Raw genomic sequence first — 20,414 nt, 5'->3', positions numbered from 1 at the left:
ACCTCCTGCTTTCAGCAAGAATCTTGTTCTACAGCATATCTGATTTGCTGTCAGGCAAAGCTGCTGTCCCGGGTGTGTTTTTGTGGGTTGGATCTGGCTGGCTGTACTCCAGGGGTGTTACCTGTGGGCTCCCTGCTACCGCACACCTGACTGACTGCAGCGAGCACAGCCCAGGAGGGCAGCGGCAGCTCTTCCCCCACAGCAGCCCTGCGGGAGAGCACCCGTGGTTGTGATACTCCATCCACGGCTCTGTGGATGTTTCTGATCCAGCTCCTTTTTCTTAATAAAAATCCTGATCCGAGAAGGCATCCTAAATAGAGCGGAGTAGTTCAGCTGCCAGGAATTTGATTCACACATCTGCACTGCTGCAGTCTAAACTCTTCACGTGCCTCTGGTCAGTGAGTGTTTTACTCCCCATTACTGCTGAGAGTGCCTCACGTCACTCCTAGTGCACTGTGCTGTGGTGAAAATGTTTTTCCTCTGAGCATGTTATTTCACTAAATGTATCCCCTAGGAACCCTGGAACTACAGCTCATCATGGTAAGGAGATAGTGTGCAATAGAAATAACTGCAGCAAAATTAATACATTTTCATATTAATAGGCTTTTAACAGAGTGGGCATTATTTAGCAATAAATTTCAAGTCAGTGGCTTGATATTTTAATGCCATTTCAAGCAGTTTTAGATTTCTTCTAGACTAAAGATCCTGAAGAAAGAATATGCAGCAAGTTGGCTACTGATAGGATGTATTTTACTAAAAATCATATAGGAAAAGCTCAAGCTGCTACCTCGCTCACAAGTATTCTGAAACACCTGTAATTGCCAGGCTGCCATTAGCATCTTGGTTTGTCTCCTCCCCACAACTTGGTGTCCAGTAGTAATGCTTCTGAAGGCCGTGGGAGAGCTCGGCGAGGTAAACGTGCCCATCCACTTCATACGGCTCCACGTCGGTACAATTAGGTTTCAAGCGACCCGTCTGAATCAATTCTGAAAATGCCTGAAATCAATAAAACCAAGAATATGACATATAATACTCCATTTTGACTGCAGCGAAGGCTCTAGAAGATGACACATAATGGGAGAATACTTGATCATTTCAGTATGCTGATGTCCAAGTCTCATTAGAGCACCACCATATTATAATTATTTAAAAATCCCCATGGTAAATCAAGTATCTTGTTCACTAATTGCTGTAGTCTTCCAAATGACTGTAAAAACAAATTGGAACAAACAAAACCCTCTTGGAAGAGTTCAGAAGCAACCACTTACCACACAAGTGGCTTCATCAAATTTGTTCCCCCAGATGTAAATGTAGGAAAGTTCTATGTTTGTTTTCATTGCACTCGAAAGAGCCACAAGTCCTTTGCCACTTATATTGTTGCTAACTACTGACAACCTAATAAACAGAGAAAATAGTTAAGCAAATCTGTGCCAAACCAAGGAATTCCCATCTCTTAGTTTAAGAGTTTAACTATGATTTACTATTATTTTACATTTTATCTTTATATATATATCATATATGTAAAACAAAATTTTGTATTTGTTATAAATTTTATTAATATCAAGGCCAGCCCTACCATAAAATCCTTTTCAGCCTGCTAAAGGCAGTTTGGACTATGGACTTGTGCTATTTCTCAAGGCATTTCCATGACTCATGCAGCTAGGTTGTTCCCTGTTTGGTTCTTCAGTGTCAGTGACTTACTGCGTGGTGGCCAAGTCTCATCTCCACTCTGCTTTGAAGCCCAAGCCTTGGCATTTATCCAGGCTAAGCTTTGATCTTTGTGAAGTGGCAGTTATTTTTATATTAGTGAACCTGGAAGGCTTTCAGAGGCACCAAGCAGCTGCCACCTCCTCAGTCTGCTACTTAAAACTAATGGCTTCAGGTAACACCTTTGATCAGCTTTTACATCCTGCCGTCGCATGGTTTAATGCGGGCTACAAAATACACCCTGGTTACAGCTCTTTTGGGTTCACCTGAAAGCTAACTTAAATGGAGGATTTTCTTAAGTGTTGAAGACCAGAATCAACAAATACAGTGCCTTATCCCTGCACGGAATCTTAGAATTCTGAAAACGTACAGCTGTTTTTGTCTCTGCACTACAGGGATCTGTGCTTTAAAGATGCAGAAAGAACAAATGAACTGATTGCTTCCCCCCAAATACCCCCTTAGAATGACTGTAAAAGCTGTGAATCGCATGTAAGATGAACCACTACGAAACTGATCTCAGCACCAACCCCAAAACCCCCTGAAATAGAAGAATAAGCGTATGTCAGGCCGCACAGCAATGGATACAACATGGGGAAAAGGATGTAGGAGAAAAAGGGGATAAAATGAGTTTTGAGTAGGCCTGGTGGTGTGGGAAGGTGAACACGAGGCATTAGCACAGATCTTAGGGCATCTGCCATGGCAGGAGACACCTATGCTTAGCAAAGCAATCCCACCTGATCTGTCACTCACATTCCCCCCCACCCCCAGAAGGAAAAAATGGACAAAAAAGTCTGAAACTTCCCAACTTTTCTATTTTGATCAGCATCAAAGCACACAGTTTTGATGTCAGTTCAGCCGCTGAACAAAAATCAGCGTTTCTTATACTCCTGAGTCGTTACTCCTGCAGTCTCTGGGGAGGTTGTGTAAATACTAACGCCTGAAGAGTCCTGTTGTACAAAGCCAAGGCTTCACTCAGGTAATTGGCTCCATCATCTTCTATTCGGTTTGCATTTAGATCTAGGATTTCCAGGGTTTGGTTCCGTTTTAGTAGTTCTCCCAAAAATTTTACACCATCATGGGTTATTTTATTACTGAAAGAGATGCACATATTTTTCTGAAAAAGGCACTAAGAAAATGAGTTTGTAATGTTAGGGCTATGTCAATTAATAGCTCTTACCAGCTAAGATCAAGGTATCTCAGGCTGGAGTTTTCATACAGTGCCTCACACAGTCGCTCTACTCCAAAGTTTTTCATTTCATGCTTGCACAAGTGTAATTCCACAAGAGAAGAGTTACTTTTCAACATCAAAGCGATATGGACTGTGGTCTCTTCCTAAAAACATACACTCAGGTTTATTAAGCTGTACTTTAGGGTAAGGTATGGTCTTCCTTCAGTAAAAGTGAGATGCGTAACTAACAACAAGATTGGGTTGTCAGTAGTGTCCTATTTTGAATACTGCATTAAAAATAGCCAGGAAACCATATTATAAAAAAGCTGAAAATTAAAAAAAAAAAAAGAAAAAGAAAAATACCAGAAAGATATTTGCAGATTTACAGTACCGTATACATCCGTGCAAATATCAGGAGCATCAATGTTTGAATCGTTATGTCTAATCAGTTTTCCTTCCAGTCATTGCTCTTAAAAAAATGAATGTTTGAGTCCATCTTCACTAACATTAAAAGTATTTTGTCATGATGTTAATCTATTATTTCATAAAAAGAGAGAGGATTGCTATGGGAAAAATATGTAAGACAAAGTAAGTTCGTTCTGAAGTGTTCACATTTAGTTAAGAAAATAATGGAGTGAGTCAAATATAAGGCAACAACCCCAGAGGCCTCAGAAAATGATAGAGTTGAAGGTGGGAACAATGGCAGAGTCTCCCACAGATACTGAGCAGGCCCTTACTGGCCTATATTTTCAGTAGCAGTAGTTTAAATTGACTTCTAAAGCCAGGTCTAGGCAGATTAAGCCCACTCTGAGTAGAAGAAACAACTTCAATCTGTTTAAACTGTTAAATTCACCTTTGGGCCTTCGTGACAGTTTGATTTCACCATCCTGCTATCAGGACAATACTGTACCTACCACTGACACCTGACAACTGCTGCCAGTCTGGTGAAACCACCAGTGCAACCAGCTGGGTAGCCGAGACTTCAGCAGGACCAGCAGGGCACTGAAGCTGCGTGCCTGCCAGCAAAAGCCCCCCAGCTCCCTGCGCCTCTACACACCCAGTGGCCCACGGTGCTGCCCCCAGCAAACACTGCCTTGCAGATTCTCTTTTCAGTGCTGTTTTGGAGGATTTGTGTCTTTGCTTTGCCTACAAATGTGTCATAGGTTTTACACTGATGAGGTTCATTCACTTGTTAAATTCATGCTTCAAGTTCACACAGTGAAACAACAAAATCACCCAGCCCCGTGAATATGGCTTATTGTTGAAGTGTGCCTTTCTTCTTCAGGCTGTGGGCTCTGGCAATTGCCCGTGGACTGCACTGTTCAGATAAACAGACTTTTGTTCTTCCCCTCATTTCCTACTAAACAACATTTCTCCCTCATTTTGCTGAGCAATGCATGAAACTCTCCATGATGTCACAGCAGAAGGAATACTTGGTTCTCCAACAACAAGCCCTCTCCATTAGCCCATTATTTAACAAATGCATATGTACCAAGAGAGAAATTTTTTTTTTAAAATAGCCTTCTAGTTAAACAGGGGCAGCCTGTGACTGCACAAAACTTGGTACAGAAAGAGAAAAAGAATCTTTCTGCAACCATTTACTCCACTTTCTAAGGAAACCCAGAGAGCCGTGTAGCTCAGATGTCCATAGAATCACAGAATCATCCAGGTTGGAAAAGCCCTTGAAGCTCCTCCAGCCCAACCACAAACCTCACCCTGACCCTTCCCAGATCCCTCAGCGCTGGCTCAGCCCGACTCTTCAACCCCTCCAGGGATACTGGGGACTCCCCCCCTGCCCTGGGCAGCCCATTCCAACGCCCAACAGCCCCTTCTGTAAAGAAACGCTTCCTAATATCCAGTCTAAAAAAAATACATAAATACATCGGTACTGATTTACTTATGCTTCTCTCTTTGACTGAGCTGACACCACAGTCTATTACATACCTCTTGGCTGTACAGTAAAGGACGATTTAGGTTTATTGCTTTGACTGATTTGTTCTGAGTCAGGGCTGTTGCTATTGCTATTAGACATTGCATACCCTGGAAATGAAAATAAATAAACTCTTTAGAGAAACCTGTTCAATGTATAGATCAAGCTACCAAATTACCATGACTTCTTAGAATTGATTGTCAGAAGATCAAAACCATCAAATGGGCTCAGAATGGAAATACTATTATTTCCTCCTCCATGTACCCTGGAGAGATGCAAGTGCAAGAGCTTACAGACACAATGTATTTTCTGGTAATACCAATGCCAGCTCCCCGTGGAATAACAGGGTGGAATTAGACAACAAAGTAGGAATGACCAGGAAATTTGGCAACTCAGAAAATAAAAAGCAAGAGTAATGCTTGATACTTGTCCATTTAATTGATCCTGTATTTTGGTTTTCCTGATTTATTAAAATGAGCTTGTGTGTGTGTTCCCTAAGGTTTTTGGTAAAAGTCTTAGGAAACATCCACTAGGTAAATTCATACTAAATGTGAATTAATGTGGTACAGAGTAGTGAGAGTCTAGGATACAGGCCGGTTCAGATTTTTGTATTTCCTTCTCATTTGCTCCCAAATTTATATTTACGTTATTTACCAATTATGCTGGTCTACACCCAAAGCTATTTCATTTTAAATCAGTTTTATATCAATTCCCTACCAAGCATAAACACATTAAGCTTTCAGACGAACCCTACACTGGCTACACTCTCCTTGTTTATGTCTTCATAACACCCTTCACAGTCTCTGAGATGTATTCCCCCTTCTAGTTTAGAAGCAAATTCTGTAATTCCAGGAAACAAATAAAATAACCTTTTCATCTGACCCCAGCTCTCCCCCTGCTTCCATGTAACAGTTGTAACTGTTAGGTTACAGCCAAGCTTACTCCTTCTGCCCAACATACACCTCTTATCTCCTGAAAAGATGAACACCCTTAACAGGAAGGCTGAGAGTGGCCCATCTTCATTTCACTTCTAGCTTGGTTAGAGCATTCCCCAGGAGAGCAAGATACAGGACCAAATTCTCCCAGGCAGGGAGAAGAACCACTTCCACCTTCCAGCCCCTCTGATGTGATCACACAAGGACACACCATCAGTCAGGTGCCTGGACCTTGCACTGGGAGGAGGGTCACAGCTCCAGCTGCTGCCTCCTGCTGTACCCCACAGGTTTTTAAAAGCCATCTGCAGGCTTTTACTGGCTAGAGTGGGAAGCGCCCTGCTTAGCACCCGTTTCTACACTCCTGACTTCCCCTGTGCACTGTGGAAGAAGCCTCAGCACCCAACTCTAGGAGGCAGGAAGTTATCTAAGACCAAACTGGGTGCTTTTCTACTCAACTCCACACTGTTGTGCCTATGTCCTTTATAGATCCAGCTCTGATAGGAGCAACAGAGCTGTGGGACTGAGTTACTGTCAGGCACTAGCACTGCACACTTTAGAAGGAAAAGAACCTCCAAGGAATAAGAAATCCTTTCAGCAACATGAATTACACAGGGCTTACTTCGACAGCATAATGAAAAGTGAACAGCAGAAGCAAATCTTGGAAAATGCAAAAGCTAAGTACCTGAATCCCAGGGACGTGGTGGCTCTAATACATCATCAGTTATGACTTCACAGGTCTTTTATGCAACAAGCCTTTCCAAGTATGCATTGTAATATTATATATCACGTTATGTCCAGCTATCACAAAATGTAAAATCAATGACAACAGATGGTATTTTCCATGAATTAAGTACTGTAGTACCTTTGTAATACTCTTGAAAGACTTATGTCATTGCTGATAACTTTACTGGATTACTCACCATATCACAGTCTCCAAGATCCAGCTTCTCTAAGGTTGAATTAATTTCTAGCATTGAAGCAAAGGACATTCCACCTTTGTTTCCTATTTTGTTTCCAGTCATTCTCAAATACACAAGACTTTCATTCCTCTAGACAAAATAATAATTAAAAAAATATCAATTCCTTTTAAGTGGCCTGAAAACCAATGCTGTCCTTTTTCCTGCAAATCCTAAGGGTTGTCACACAAAGACAAAAGCCTTCAGAATTGTGTCTAAGTGCTAACACTGACTGAGCATGTGGCTGTGCTGGGTTTGTGTATGTGGTGAGGTTTTGGTAGCCGGGGAGGGAGCTACAGGGTGGCCCTTTTGAGAAGCTTCTCGAAGCTCACCCACCTCCAAGTTGGACCCACCTCTGGCCAAGGCCAAGCCAATTAGTGACTGAACCTCTGTGATAATGAGAAGGAGAACCTGGGAGGAGGAGTTGGAGTTGTGAGGAAGACACCTCTGCAAGCACTGAGGTCAGTGGAAGAAAGGAGGAAGAGGGGGGAGGAGCAGAGACTTGTGGGGAGAGGGCAGGCTGTGCCCTGCACCCATGGAGGTCACTGGTGGAGCAGATGCTGACCTTCGGCCCATGGAGGACCCCACGGCGGAGCAGGGAAGCCCACGCTGATGTAGTTTGGGGCTGGGAGGACTGCAACACGTGGGAAGGACCCACACCAGAGCAGCTCGGGAGGGGCTTCAGCCCCTGGGAAGGACTCACATAAGAGAAAATCCATGGAGGTCTGTCTCCTGTGAGAGGGACCCCACGCTGGAGCAGAAAAAGAGTGTGAGGAGTCCTGCCCTGAGGAGGAAGGAGTGGGGACACTGACTGTAACCACCATTCCCTGCCCCCCTGCACTGCTGGGGGGAAGGAGGGAGAGAAATTGGGAGCAAAGCCTAGCCCAGGAAGAAGGGAGGGGTGGGGGGAAGGTGTTTTTAACATGTGGTTATACTTCTCACTGTCTTGTTCTATTTGTTAAGTGTTGTTATTATTAGTATTTGAATTAAACTTATGATCTTTTTCTTCCCCTCAAGAATCTATCTTTTGTCTGTGACCACAATAGGTGAGTCATCCCTCCCTGTTATCTCAGTTCTTGAGCCTTTTGCTTTATTTTTTGTCCTTCCCATTCCTGGGGGGCATCTGTGTGGTGCTTAGTTGCCCTCTGGGCTCAAACCAGGACACAGGCTCAGGCTCCCCTAAGTGGAATTAAATGCATGGGAGTCCAGAAGTAAAACTTTAAAGCTTTTGTTTCTCCCAAATTCACACATTTCACACTCATGTAAATAATGCAGGCAGATATTTCTGCATAAATTGGCAGCTGAAATACAAATTATATCGAAACTGATTTAAATCTAGTAAGTATATTTTAGACAATAATATAATTTTCTTTATTTTTTTACGGTCTTTTAAATCACATGGCCAGTCAAAGCTCAATGAAGCCAGTCGCCCTCAGTAGGGCTACCTGGTGCAGAGTCAAACCAGTGTGTAAATCTTTGCTGGACTGGAGACTTCGCTGGCAATATAAAGTTCTGATCAGAGATATAGAAAAGCCAGCATCTTCCTCCTTCCCCTCCACAGAATTTCAATGGATGTGAAATAGCTATTCGACTCTGATAGGAGCCAAGTACCTGAATCACACAGCAACACAGTACAACTCTGTGTACTGCAACACAGAGTAGTTTTGTATTTTTAGTTCTTCAGTACCACTGTAATCACTCATTACTAGAGATTATGATTGATTAAGAAATTACAGAACAAGAAGTTCTGTGAGCAACAGAACTAATAAAGCCTGGTTTCATACTGCTTTTATGTCTTCCACATGGCCCCAGCACCCCCTTCCCCCACCGCAGTACCTTGCTACAGCATCTCCTTCCCTCTATAAACCCCCCCCCCCCTTCACCCCCAGATCCTGCCACCCGCCTGCTCAGCAAACCCAGCAAACACTGCTATGGGGCTGCACCAATAGCTCTGGGGGTTGCTTGCAAGTCCAGTGCTGTACAATCTACTGTACAACCATAGCGTGCTGGAGGCCTGTCAAATCTAGTTGAAATCAGTTCTGAGTTCAAAGACTATGAAGGAGGAAGAAAGAGCTCACATGAGTCTCGTTTCATAAACACAACAAACCTTACATACAAGCCTCATTTCCTTGGGAAACCGCATTAAAAATAACAAACATGTTTTTATGCTTCTGCTGTAAGGCAAAGTTTTCAAAACATATCTCAGACATCTTGAATCAAGACAAACATTGACATCAAGGCACACGCAAATTTAAAAAAAAAAACAAGGGGGAAAAAACTGATGACATTATATATCCCATAGCAGAGCATAGCATTTTTCACACAGAAAAATCCAGCAGTGATAGATGTGATAATTAAGTGTTAATGGCAGCACAGTGCAACTTTCTCTTGTGTGAAATCTGATTTCTGAAGTCTGCCTTGGGAAAACAAGCAATCCCTGTGATACAGCAAAATGCTGAATGGACTAAAGACAGAGGGCCCTTTCAGCCAGCTCTGATGTTGGCAGGACAGCTAGTACTGTTCATCAAAAGCAAAAATATCAGACTAGATGCCATTGTCTAAATCTCCCAGACAAATACTCACATGGAGTGCTCCTGCTATCAGCTCTGCACCACTTGTGCCAATATCATTAAACATCAGGTTAAGGTACTGCAGAGTGGAGTTTTCCTTAGGAACAAACAAAGCAGGGCAATGAGCCTTTTTTCCAGACTATTTTTCAAAACGGAAATGCGTCATACACATACTTAAAATTTCTGTCCTTCACTGTGTTTCAGGCAGCCCCTGATTTGGAAAAGTAGTTAAAGAATGCCAAAGTACATCAGATGATGATGGAAAGGCAGAAAAACACGTAGTGTGTAGGTCCTCATGGGGCTTACAGAAACCACCTAGGAACCGGCGTGCTCAGCATGACTAAACGAGCACGACTAAACGAGGCAGGTGGGCAAGTTCAGATGCAGACCTTCAGGCATTCTGTGAATTTTAATGGCCCTCCCTGATCTCCAGGAACACAGGCACTGAGTGGCAACTCACCATTTGCCATCTGTATTCTGGTGCTTACAATGACAGAAAGGCAGCATTAAAGTCTCCTATGTTTAGACATACATAAAGATTAACACTGCTGATAAAGTATCTAAAACAAAAGTCCTGGCACACTTGACACTACCATTACCTCCTTTGTTAAACTGAACTGTAAGGCCCAAAGCCCCAAAGTTTATTCCATTCTTTCTTCATGACACTTTAGCCAAATGTGCAATGGCTTTCTACCAGAAATTAAAAATCTCCCCGGAAAATACAATCTGAGATTCTGGTGGGAAGGATTTGGATGTGAAAGTCAAAATTAATGGAATTTTGCCAAACCAATGCATTCTTGTCTCCAGTTTACCACAGATAAATAGTCATAGCCAAATAAATTACAAATTGCTAAGTAATAAAGAACATTTTGGCACCTGGAGGAATGCTGCCATGTGCTTAGCTCCAGCATCAGCCAATACATTACACCTAAGATCCAAACCTGAAAAAGATGAAGAATGAAGAATGTGACAGATGTGTATCTACACTTAACTGATCTCTAAATAAAATGAAATAAAGATGAACTAAGGTTGAAATCAAGACTGCTTACATTTTCTTATATTAGCACAGCGATGTCAAACATACACAAAAAAAGCTTACCTGTGACAAATACAGTACTGCATAAGACAGAGGCAAGAACTTGCAGATCGTCACCTGTAATTCTCTGCACAGGCACTAGATGATTATTTCCAGCTATTTTTAATGTGAACCCTTTTGTCCGTCTGCAGTAACATAAAAATGTAAGCACATGGGGAGAGGTAAAATGATAAGAGAAAAATTATTTCTCTCTCCAGATAAGAAGTGTATCTATGCTTGCCCTCACGGATCCATTTGCATGCAGTTAGCTGCACGCTACCTTTGGTAACATCATGACAGATGATGTGATTCAAGCTGTACCTCAGCACTGTCCTCTTCAATATTCTGAAGACAGTGCGCAGCTTCGAGACCATGCTTCACACACATCACAGAAAGCAGGAAGAAGCAAGATGAGGGGAAGGCAGATGGAAATAAAGACTACCCTGGAAGTCACTTCATCATCTCCTTTTTACTTGCTCCGTTTCCTTTATTTACTATATACTGCACTCAGGGTCAAAACCTAACACAAACCATTTCCCTATGCTGTATTTTCTCGGGTTTTCTCTCCAAAGGACAATAAACTTTGACCCCAGGAGCATCCATGAGAGGAAGTCCTACCTAGCTACATAATGAGACCAGAGTTTGAGTGGTTAATGCCTTGGCAGGATTCAGAGACAGTTCAGGGAAGCATTACAAGCTGGAAACTAGCTGCATGCAGCTAAGGCTTTTTAAACAGGAGTGAGACAAAAGGGAGTTGAGTGACTAGACAATGTGTTTGGCTTCTTTAAGGGACACAAAGGCACCATCCTGTACATTTTTCCCTTTTTTTATTATTTCACTGCTTGTAAAGCTGCCCAGAAAGGATATATAGCTACAAACTTTCTGCCAAGATGATGTCAAGATGAGTTAAACCAGAACTTCAGCAGTAAATGCTAAATATGATGTGTTTAAGCCTGAAACTACATAAACTTTCTCATTGTTCAACTCCTGCTATCTTGTTTAAGACTTTCAGAAGCATCTGAAACATGCTGCCTGTTATTTCCTTACATTTTATCATTTTTATCAGCTTCTTGGAGCACATGAGCAATGAAGGGGTGTTCAGGTCGGCCCAAGTTTTGGCAGACCAGCACATAGTGCTGGTGAAGATCTGGATGAACTGACATGACCTGCTGGAAAACAAAACAAAGTGTTACTGCATCGTTAAGGCAGCCTAGCAACATCACCAGGGACCCAAGCGCTGTTGTGCTGGGCTCTGCATAACAATACAAGTGGGCTTGATCTGTAAAGGATTACAACTCTTGGTATGCAACACAATAACAGCTGATACAGACAGGAAAAGCAGGAGGCAAAAACGTAGATTTGCGGATGTGTTTCTGATCTGCCATCACACAGGATCTGTGTTGACAGAGAATTAATATTCCTACAGGCAGATCCTTTCCCCCTGTAAAGCAGCTAGGCCCCCGACCTCCGCGGGCCTACCTGAGCCATCGATGCCTGCACCCTCTCCCGTGTCAACCGACCCACGGGTCAGTTCGGTCCCACGGCCCAGCCAGCCTGCTCCAAGGGCAATGATGTTTGGTAGCGGAGGCCGTTTCCAAGGAGGGCGGCCCGTGCCCTCCACCAAGAAGGAGCGGGGAAGGCAGCCAGGCCCAGCCCAGGGCCCTGGCGGGAGGCCCCACCACCACCCCACCCCTGTGCCGTGCCCGGCCCTCCCCACTGCGGAGGCCTGGCCGTGTCTGTGGGGAGGGAAGCGGAGTTTCAGCAGCTCAACCCCACCCAGAGTATTTATTTAGTGGTCTGCCCGCGGTCTCCAAGGAGCCTTTGCAAAAATTTCCGTGGTTATGCGGATTAGTGGTTACTTCAAAGGTGCCAGCGCTGGTCCTTTCCACCAAATAAATCCTTCTAGCGAGTTCACTACTGCCCTTGTACGCTGGAGGGGGTGGGCTGGGATCCCACGTTCTCCTGTCCCACAGGAGTGGGGCTCACACCCAAGTACTGAACTCAGAGCCAATAGAAACACCCTCACACAACATCGGAATCAGTCTGGGAAGCCCAGCACAGATCTCTCCCTACGGCGGTCACTCAGTTCTTGCTCCTTGTCCCGGTGGCACCTGGAAACCACCCATCTCTGGAAATGTGGCATCCTCCCGGTGTGGTTACGGCAGCAGAGAAAAGGGCATCAGGTGGGAGACAACTGACAGCTGCCTCTCAATCTCTGCTTTCTCTCTTACTGTACCTTAAATGCCAGCTGAAAGGTTTCTTCTGTCCAGACATCAGAGGTCAGCCAGGTAGTCGCCCCTTCCCACCTCTTGCTCCTTTGCTATCAGCAACAGTACAGCTTCGAGGGTTCTTAAATATCAGATTCACTGGCATCTCTCTGGCACAGAAACCACTGTTACAGGAGAAGCTGCCACCTTTTTACAGTAAGACTCTTCCAGTTTTACAATCAGCACAGCTAAAGACAGATCTCAGTTAGTGTTTGTAAATATAGGCCTTCAGACTCAAGGAAGTTCTTCATCCAGCTCCCCTGACTTCACAAGGTCACCCTTGGAATCTGGTTCTTGTGGACTTCAGGATGCGCTGGGATTCAAGCTCATGGTCCCGCTGTGTGTGCTGCAGGATTTGATCTCAGTGAACACAAGCATCTTTTTGCAAGGGTACAACTGAAACTAGAACCTGTCCCTAAATGCTGAATTCTGCCAGTATTTATTTAAGCATAGGAAGGTCTATGAGTACTGTTGATTTTTAATTTTTTTCTCTTCTGAAATTAAAAATAAGGAGCAGAGATGGCTGAGTCTCAGCAGAGCCAGGAGGGCCAGCACAGGGGCATTCACTGCCCCAAAGCTGAGTGCTGGTTTTGAGGATGACTGTGATCACAGACAGCACAAGAAATGCCAGTGAATAAAATGCCAGAGAATGAAAGCCTTTCTCCCACACGTGTCACAGACAGGGTATTTTTGACTGATCTAGCCAAGAAGCAACTGTGAACCATCTCACCAGGGGTCTTAAGTCTGGAGTATCTGGAAGATCTACACAGGGAAAAGAACCTGATTGTATCCCCAGAAATATTCATTGCCTGAGGCACATGAAGATCCTCTTGGATCAGAATGACATACTGGACATACGTGAAGAACTGGGGGAGCTGAAATGTCTTCTGAGCTTAGATTTAAGTAACAAGCCCCTCTCTTTTAGTTTGCTTCCAGTTATCGGCAAGTTGGAGTCCCTTTGTCAGCTCAGGCTCTATAAAACAAACCTGCAGCAAATCCCAGTGCAGATCTGGGAATACTTCCATCATGTTGAACTGCTTGGCCTTTCTGACAATAATCTCAAGTGTCTGCCTAAAGAAATAGTGAACTTGACAAAACTCAAGGAAATTTTCCTCCAGAAAATAGATGCAAAAGTTTTCTAAATTTTCCTCCAGAAAATAGATGCAAAAGTTTTCTCAAGGAGCTTTGTCATATTGCTGATTTAGAAATAATAGATCTGTAACTAAATTGAATCAGTCTCACCCCAGAAGAGGGAGGCTTTTTGACAAATTTAGTTAAGCTATTTTTAGCTTTTAATAACTTATCCTCCATTCCTCCTACATTGCAACGCTGCCAGAAGCTGGGTATGCTGGATCTGTCTCAATCTCCTGCACAAGCTTCCCCCAGGTTTGTAGAGTCTCACTGAAATGAGAGTACTCAGACTGTCTGCTAACAGCCTGGAGAAGTCCCCACACCAGGTCTGCCGCTGGCTGCCCCTTTCTCGTGTTAATTTGAGGAACACTGGACAGCACACAGTACCTGGATCCTTCACCATATTAATCAGCGTCAGGATACTAGATCTGAGTGAAAACTGCTTTGGCAATATTCTTAAAAGAATATGCACTGTCAAAAATGTGGAAGTATTGGCCCTTGCTGACAATCAGATACAGGAAGTATATGTTCCTTTGTTTTAATTTTTATTTTATTGATACCTCCCTTTTGCAAAATCTAAGTTCTTCCTTACAGCTGAGTGCCACCTTTCCCTGCTAGAGTGAGAAGGCACGTTCCACCTGATATGCACCTGAGCCTGGGTTACTCATTATCACTAACATCTGAGTATTCAGGCAGGGAGAGAATAGTAAGAATGTGGAAACACTGACCTTTGTGTTGAATTGTAAAGGTGAAATACTCACTGGAGGAATTGCTTCAGTCTTTTTGCATTTTTTTTCCTACATGCACTGGAAAACAAGAGCTGCATTTGTGTAGAATTGATACGTCAAACTGAAACAGAGCAGAGGGCAATTTAAAAATGGATATGATGTTGTTAATGCCTTTAACACCATTAACATTTGCTGTTCATTTGATAACGAACAGTGATGTACCCTACAGCTGTGTTATTCTAAGTGCAATGGTATTCATTGATATACTCACTTTAGGGCCCAGAACACACCTTCCTTTTTATATCATGCAATGCTTTTTTTCCAAGGAGATTTTCACTTGTGCAATTTTCTACTTGAAGCTTACATTTACAGAAGTAGTAATTTATGCAAAAGGATTGCTTTCAGATTTCATCCATTTAAATTACTCTCCTCTGCACTGTGCATACAAAAAAAATGAAGAAGCAGACTCATGTTTCTGCTAAGAAATAAAATTAACCCCATAAGAAATCTTTCCAGCAGAGGAAACAACGTGGATTTTTTTTTTCCAGAATTTCCACCATACTGTGAGGTATAATGTTATATTAATGAACAGAATATTCTGTGTTCATCCATCAACAGTAATGCAGCTCCCCAGCATTTTCTTGGAGATTTTCCCCTAAAAACAAAATCCCAAAGATTACGGCTTAATTGACATAATGTATCTTTTAAATGAGTGTGTCTAGATACATGCAGAGGTGAAAGAACTGAGAAATTTTTGAAATGCCTTAACCTGTCTGAAAACCAGTATCTTTCCGAAGCAAATCTTTCTCCAGGAGTCATTAGAGAGATTACACCCAGGACAAAGTAAAGGAATTAAATTCACCAGTCTGCCAGAAGATATCAGCAAATTGCAGGTAGGAGCAACGGAAGGGAGAAGATCTTGGTCTGCTGCAGCAAGGTGCTTATGTGGGCTTCAGCTGCTCCCAAATGCAGGACTGAAGGTTCTCCTAATTTCTTTGAGTACAGGGTGCAGCATCATGCCAGCACTGTTCGAATAAGAATAATATCAAAACTCAGTGTTTGAAACTCATGTTGTCTCTTCGTGTCTAGTAGTCATCCCAGTGGTATTTCAGTTTACAAACCTTACTTCTGCACTTACTGATATTCTCTGCGCATTGATTATATTTCAAGCTAAGGAAAAATCCTTTACTTATTAAAACTTATGCACACATATTTTCCAGAATCTCAAAGAACTGCATATGGAGAATAATTGTTTGAACTACCTGCCCACAGCCATCGGCTCATTGACCCACTTGAAAATACCTGACTGTCCTAACAATCTCCTTCAACAGCTCCCAGACTCTCTGTGCTGAATAGGTGAAAAATAATCTTTGTTGGCCCAAGGACACAAGTACCAGTATTTTGGAAGGAGGGAGAGAAGGAAGGAATGCAGTGCATCATTCAGGGCTCATCCTGTAATTGGAAAGGAACCAAATAGGATAAAAAGTAGAACTGGGAGTGTGGGGGAAGTGCTGCACCCAACCCATGTGGGCAGGAGGTCCTCACCCATGACCTACCTCAGCTTCAGGGTCTGGGGAAAAAAGATGTTTTCCAGAGCTCCACTGGAAGCAGAGCCCCTGAGGTGAGAGGCACGCACCAGTGACTCCAGGGCAGTGGTGTGGAACTGGCTCTCTGGGGGTGCCCCCCAGCCCAGTCTTTCCGTCTTCCCCACTTTCCATTGCACTTCTCTGTGGCTGAGATCGATAGCACTGTTGGTGTGTCACCTGGCAGGAATTTAGCCAGGTGCATAGTCTTCACCTAGTGAAGCAAAAGCTTTGCTAGGAGAGCCCGAGTCCCATCCTTCTATATTTGGGAGCAGATACTTTGGATTTTAAACACTCTGTGTTCAAGACACACATTCATTACATGCACAGGTGAATTGTTCGTGCCTCATCCACATGCTGTTTACAGGGAGAATGCAGGAATGTTCCACATCATTCCTGTTCTTTGTGCTGCAGCTGTTTGCTTTTGTGTGTTCAGGTTTGCAAAAACTGCTTGTGGAGAACAATCTCCCATCCCAGCTGCCTGAGGATTTGCACAGTCTTCAGCAGCTGGAGCTGATCCTCGGGGATGGGAACCCTATGACAGACCCTCCAATTGAAGTCAGGAGACATCTGCCATCTTGGAATACTTACAGGAAAAAAGGCATAAAAAGGCCATGAACTTAAAGGAAGGGGCGTTAAGAAAGCCACCACAATATACATACAAAGCCGTGTTTTTAGGAATAGCTACTTTGCAGTACAACCTACAGGGCACTTGGTGCAACGTAAAAAACCTGTTAAAACACTGTTTGTATCAGCCATGGCAGAGCAGTACTTCTATCGCTGATCATGTTAAGGTGTATAGGGAACCATCAGGAAATCCAGCACTGGGCAGCGTTCAAAAACCTACCAGAAGGTTATCACAGCCCTGCCAGGTCACAGTGATCAAGCACAGAACAGCCCTCACAACCTGCAAGGCAGCAAGGTTAGTGTGTCTAAAACCAGATCAGATCCTCTAAGGCATTACTTAAAGACAAAACTAACTGCAGGTGGCATCTTCACTCTTGCTGACTGTATTTTGACTGCAGAGAGTTGAAAATCTGTTGTGCAAACATAATTTTTTGTGGTTTGGGGGGTGTGCGTGTGTGTGTGTTGTGGTTTGTGGGTTTTTTTCCAAAAGTACATCAGTATCACCAGTGGGCCATGGAATTAATCTGCTCAGAAAAACTACAGGGCAAGATGGAAGGAAAGGCAAATCCTCAGTCTTTGATTCTTCTGAACCTAAATTACTCCTCTCTTTCTGTAATTTCTTTGTGAACTACTGTGTTTCTCCCAAACTGTTCTTCTGAACTAAAAAGTTATATTTAAAAATGTGTAGACAGTCATTTAAAACTCTAATCAAAGGGTCTGGAGGACTACAGTGTTAGTGTCCTCCCTGGTAAGAAATTCCTCTTGAAAAAGACTAACATACAGTGTGAAGGTCAGGTGGCTGGCACTATTTCAGCTGCAAACAATGTAGTCAATACAGAATAAAAGAGGGTTTGGAGACTTCGAGGTGCCTGGTTTTTTTGCATCGAGAATACCTACCAGTAATACTGTTCCACATGACTGCTTGTTTTTACCCTTTTCCTCCAGGTAACCATATTGCCGTTCTCTCATTTTCAGATACAAAGATTGTAGCGTGGGCCGATGAACCAGAAGGAGATTGGACCTTTCTTGACACTTAATCTAATGAAAGAAAGAAAGAAGGAACAGGAAAAAGAGAAGGTTGTGAAAGGATCAAAAGCCAAAAAGTGATATTTGAACAATAAACTGAGCTCTTTTCATTTACAAGAAGGGCAAATGTGAGCCGAGGTAAGCAAGCAGGACACAAGCAGTATTAAAGCATTTGAATCAATGAGTGTTACAATGGGAACAGATGATTTTTTGAGGTTTGAATTTGTGTTTCTGTCAAAATTGACTCCAGCTGAATCAGGCAGATTCTGAAATATTCTTGAGATGCCTCATTCTGAATACATTTTATCTCAAAACATAAATGCAGCTGATGAACTGGAAATTAATCTAATCTGTAGGAATCTGGTGCAATGAAGTGTTCTTGGTTCTGAATCCCAAAGTATTTTACCTGCAATGCTTAGAAATCTGTTTTCCAGTCAGTGAGGTACAGCCATATCTAGGGTGAAACCATATTTGTGGACCCTCCTACTGGCAGTTATTTAATGAGTTTTACATTCAGAAATGATCAGTACCTTGTTTGGCAATATGGAGGAGGATTCCAGGCAGTCAGAACACATGCACTTCTACCAAAACCTGCATTACCATCCTGTCTTACAGAGGTGTAAAAAGCTGTTTTGAAAGTATCTCTACACTTTTGCAAAACTGTTCACTGATGTTTTGACAATCTGTAGTTATAGTATTTTGAATGACTGCAAGCTGTCAAAATCCTTAGTGTTATAGCTCATCTTTGAGATATTTTACAAACTCTCACTAAGCTGTCTGGGTATGACAGGCTTATTTGAAAGCAGAGTCTGCAGAATGCAATATTCTGCACTGACTCTGGGTCCTGGCATGTCATAGCACCTTTGTTATTCAAAAGAACCATGACAAACACTCCTTGCTATAATTTTAGTATGCCAAATTTATATTCAACTGCCTTTCCACAGCACTTTACAGATAGCTGTTTGTCCTAGACATCTAATGTCTTTGCCTAGTTTTTATTTTGGATTGCTCAGTTACTCCTTAAACTCCTCCAGAGGTTTATTTGCAGCACACAAAGTACAGAGCTGGACGGGGACCGGCAAGTGTGCAGATTCAAAATGCAGGTGTGGGTGGGAGCAGAACCCTTTATTTAGTTTAACTGGGTGGTGGGAACTGCAGTCCTGCTCTCTTCCCCTGCTGAGTTGCCTCAGAGCAAGTGGTGGCACCCCGAAGGAGGTGGCGAAGGCAGGGTCACTGAGAGCCAGCTCTTCCTAGAGCTTCACCTCCAGGTAGTGCTCTCCAAATGCTGCAGCTACCTCTGCATCCAGGCTATGGGTCTTATTTCTGTTTGGCTCTTGAATCAATCCATATTGAAATCTCATTAATAAGCTTGTTGGCAGGAGAGAGCTGGGTGCGCAGAAAAGTGGGATGGCTCGGTTCTGATTTTGTTTTATGAGGTAACTGATGCTGTTCTGATTGTTTGGAGGTGTCTCATGAAATTTTTTCACTCTAAGTGAAGGCAAAGAAGAACAGAAAGTAGGATGATTCAGAGACTACCAAGGAGAAAATCACTGGAGGAGAGAGATTTCAAGGAAGACTGGCAGATAGACAGGACATTTAATAGAAGTGATTTAATAAAAGCATTTTAACATGGTAGGTATCAGAGAATCATGGGAGGGCAAAGGACCGAGAAGGGGATCATGAACAGCAAGTGAAGAGGTTGCTAGCAGTGAGTCCACACTCTGCTCTGGAGCTATGAATGAGGAACCCAACTATGACAAAGCACAAAACCCCAACACCAAAGTCCGGTTCAGTCAGTAAGATTACAACAGATCGTGGACATTGAATGTGGGCCAGCTGCTTCTGTGAATTATAGAGGTTCAAGTGGGAAAGGAGTGATTCAGAGAGATTCTCACAGAACACATAAAGGATAAACTTCCCACTTGAACCAAAGGCAGATTTGAGGAGGTAAGTCACAGGAAGGCAAGCGATTAAGAAGTCACAGGAAGGCTGTCAAACAGAGATGATGGTACTTCCACATTAGAATAACTCTCCTGGCTTAAGTCATTGCTTGAAAGTCTCTCATTAGCCCTGTATGAAACAGGGGCTCGTCGCTTCACTCCAAAGGTTGAGGATCTCTAGAAAGTAACTGATCCCACACTGCAGTAATTCTCCGCTACCTCTGACCAAGACACTCCACCTCACATTTCTCAGAGCTGGGGGAACGAAGTGTGTTTTTCAACTGGAACAAAAACTGGAATCAGGAAGTCTGTGGAGACCCTCACATGACATCATGGATTAAACGATCAAGAGGTATCAGCACAGCATGTTCAGCTGCTGGTTACAACCCTGACCAGCCAGAAGTTGATGTTGGAAGGGTCACCCAGACTGAAAGGTGAATATTGATGTGCATCTGCATGGGAGAACTTGCTGAGAGGGGTTCTAGCAAGTTAGGAAAGTGCCACTGAATGATCCTGTTGTGCCTCTCCTCCAGGAGATTGCTGCAGCATGCAGACATACTCAGAGCTAATTGAGCAGTACTTTATCCCTCAAGCTGCCTCAGGATTTCTCTAAGACTCCTCAGTGGTCAGATCTAATATCTTTACTTCCTAAAATACCTTACCAGTAAATAATCCCACTGCAGTTTCTGAGCTCACATGTGGGTTAAGATGCTCCATGACATGAGTGACTATGCCAGAATTTGGCTCTGTGTAAGCAAACACAACAAAATG

General features: G+C 43.1%; 2 protein-coding genes across 2 annotated transcripts; one reads left to right on the top strand and one right to left on the bottom strand.

Annotated features, from left to right (window-relative positions):
* Window positions 1–786: 786 nt before the first annotated feature.
* Window positions 787–11,895, bottom strand: LRRC34 (leucine rich repeat containing 34). Its single transcript, XM_074911603.1, has 11 exons — window positions 11,821–11,895; window positions 11,389–11,510; window positions 10,366–10,487; window positions 10,143–10,207; window positions 9,280–9,363; window positions 6,661–6,789; window positions 4,820–4,915; window positions 2,885–3,039; window positions 2,643–2,798; window positions 1,269–1,395; window positions 787–996 (listed from the first exon to the last, which is right to left on the bottom strand). Exons 1-11 carry the CDS (start codon window positions 11,827–11,829, stop codon window positions 793–795), a joined length of 1,269 nt encoding a protein of 422 aa, XP_074767704.1. The 5' UTR covers window positions 11,830–11,895; the 3' UTR covers window positions 787–792.
* A 287-nt stretch (window positions 11,896–12,182) lies between these two features.
* Window positions 12,183–17,784, top strand: LRRIQ4 (leucine rich repeats and IQ motif containing 4). Its single transcript, XM_074912499.1, is given in 10 exon segments — window positions 12,183–12,524; window positions 13,221–13,392; window positions 13,395–13,725; window positions 13,761–13,976; window positions 13,978–14,260; window positions 15,190–15,360; window positions 15,688–15,823; window positions 16,418–16,618; window positions 16,621–16,772; window positions 17,668–17,784. Coding segments are annotated over 10 exon segments (2,121 nt in total).
* The last annotated feature ends 2,630 nt before the right edge of the window (window positions 17,785–20,414 follow it).

This window comes from Athene noctua, chromosome 8 (genome assembly GCF_965140245.1).
Source record: "Athene noctua chromosome 8, bAthNoc1.hap1.1, whole genome shotgun sequence".
Lineage (NCBI taxonomy): Eukaryota > Metazoa > Chordata > Aves > Strigiformes > Strigidae > Athene > Athene noctua.
Note: the sequence above shows the minus strand (reverse complement) of the source record. Positions and strands in the feature narration are given on the sequence as shown.

Excerpts from the sequence above, each read along its gene's own strand:
- LRRC34 (XM_074911603.1), bottom strand. Across the intron at positions 3,040-4,819 it reads CTTTACTGTACAGCCAAGAG|GAAGAGACCACAGTCCATAT; the intron begins GTATGTAATAGA and ends GTATGTTTTTAG. Across the intron at positions 997-1,268 it reads TTGATGAAGCCACTTGTGTG|GCATTTTCAGAATTGATTCA; the intron begins GTAAGTGGTTGC and ends TATTGATTTCAG.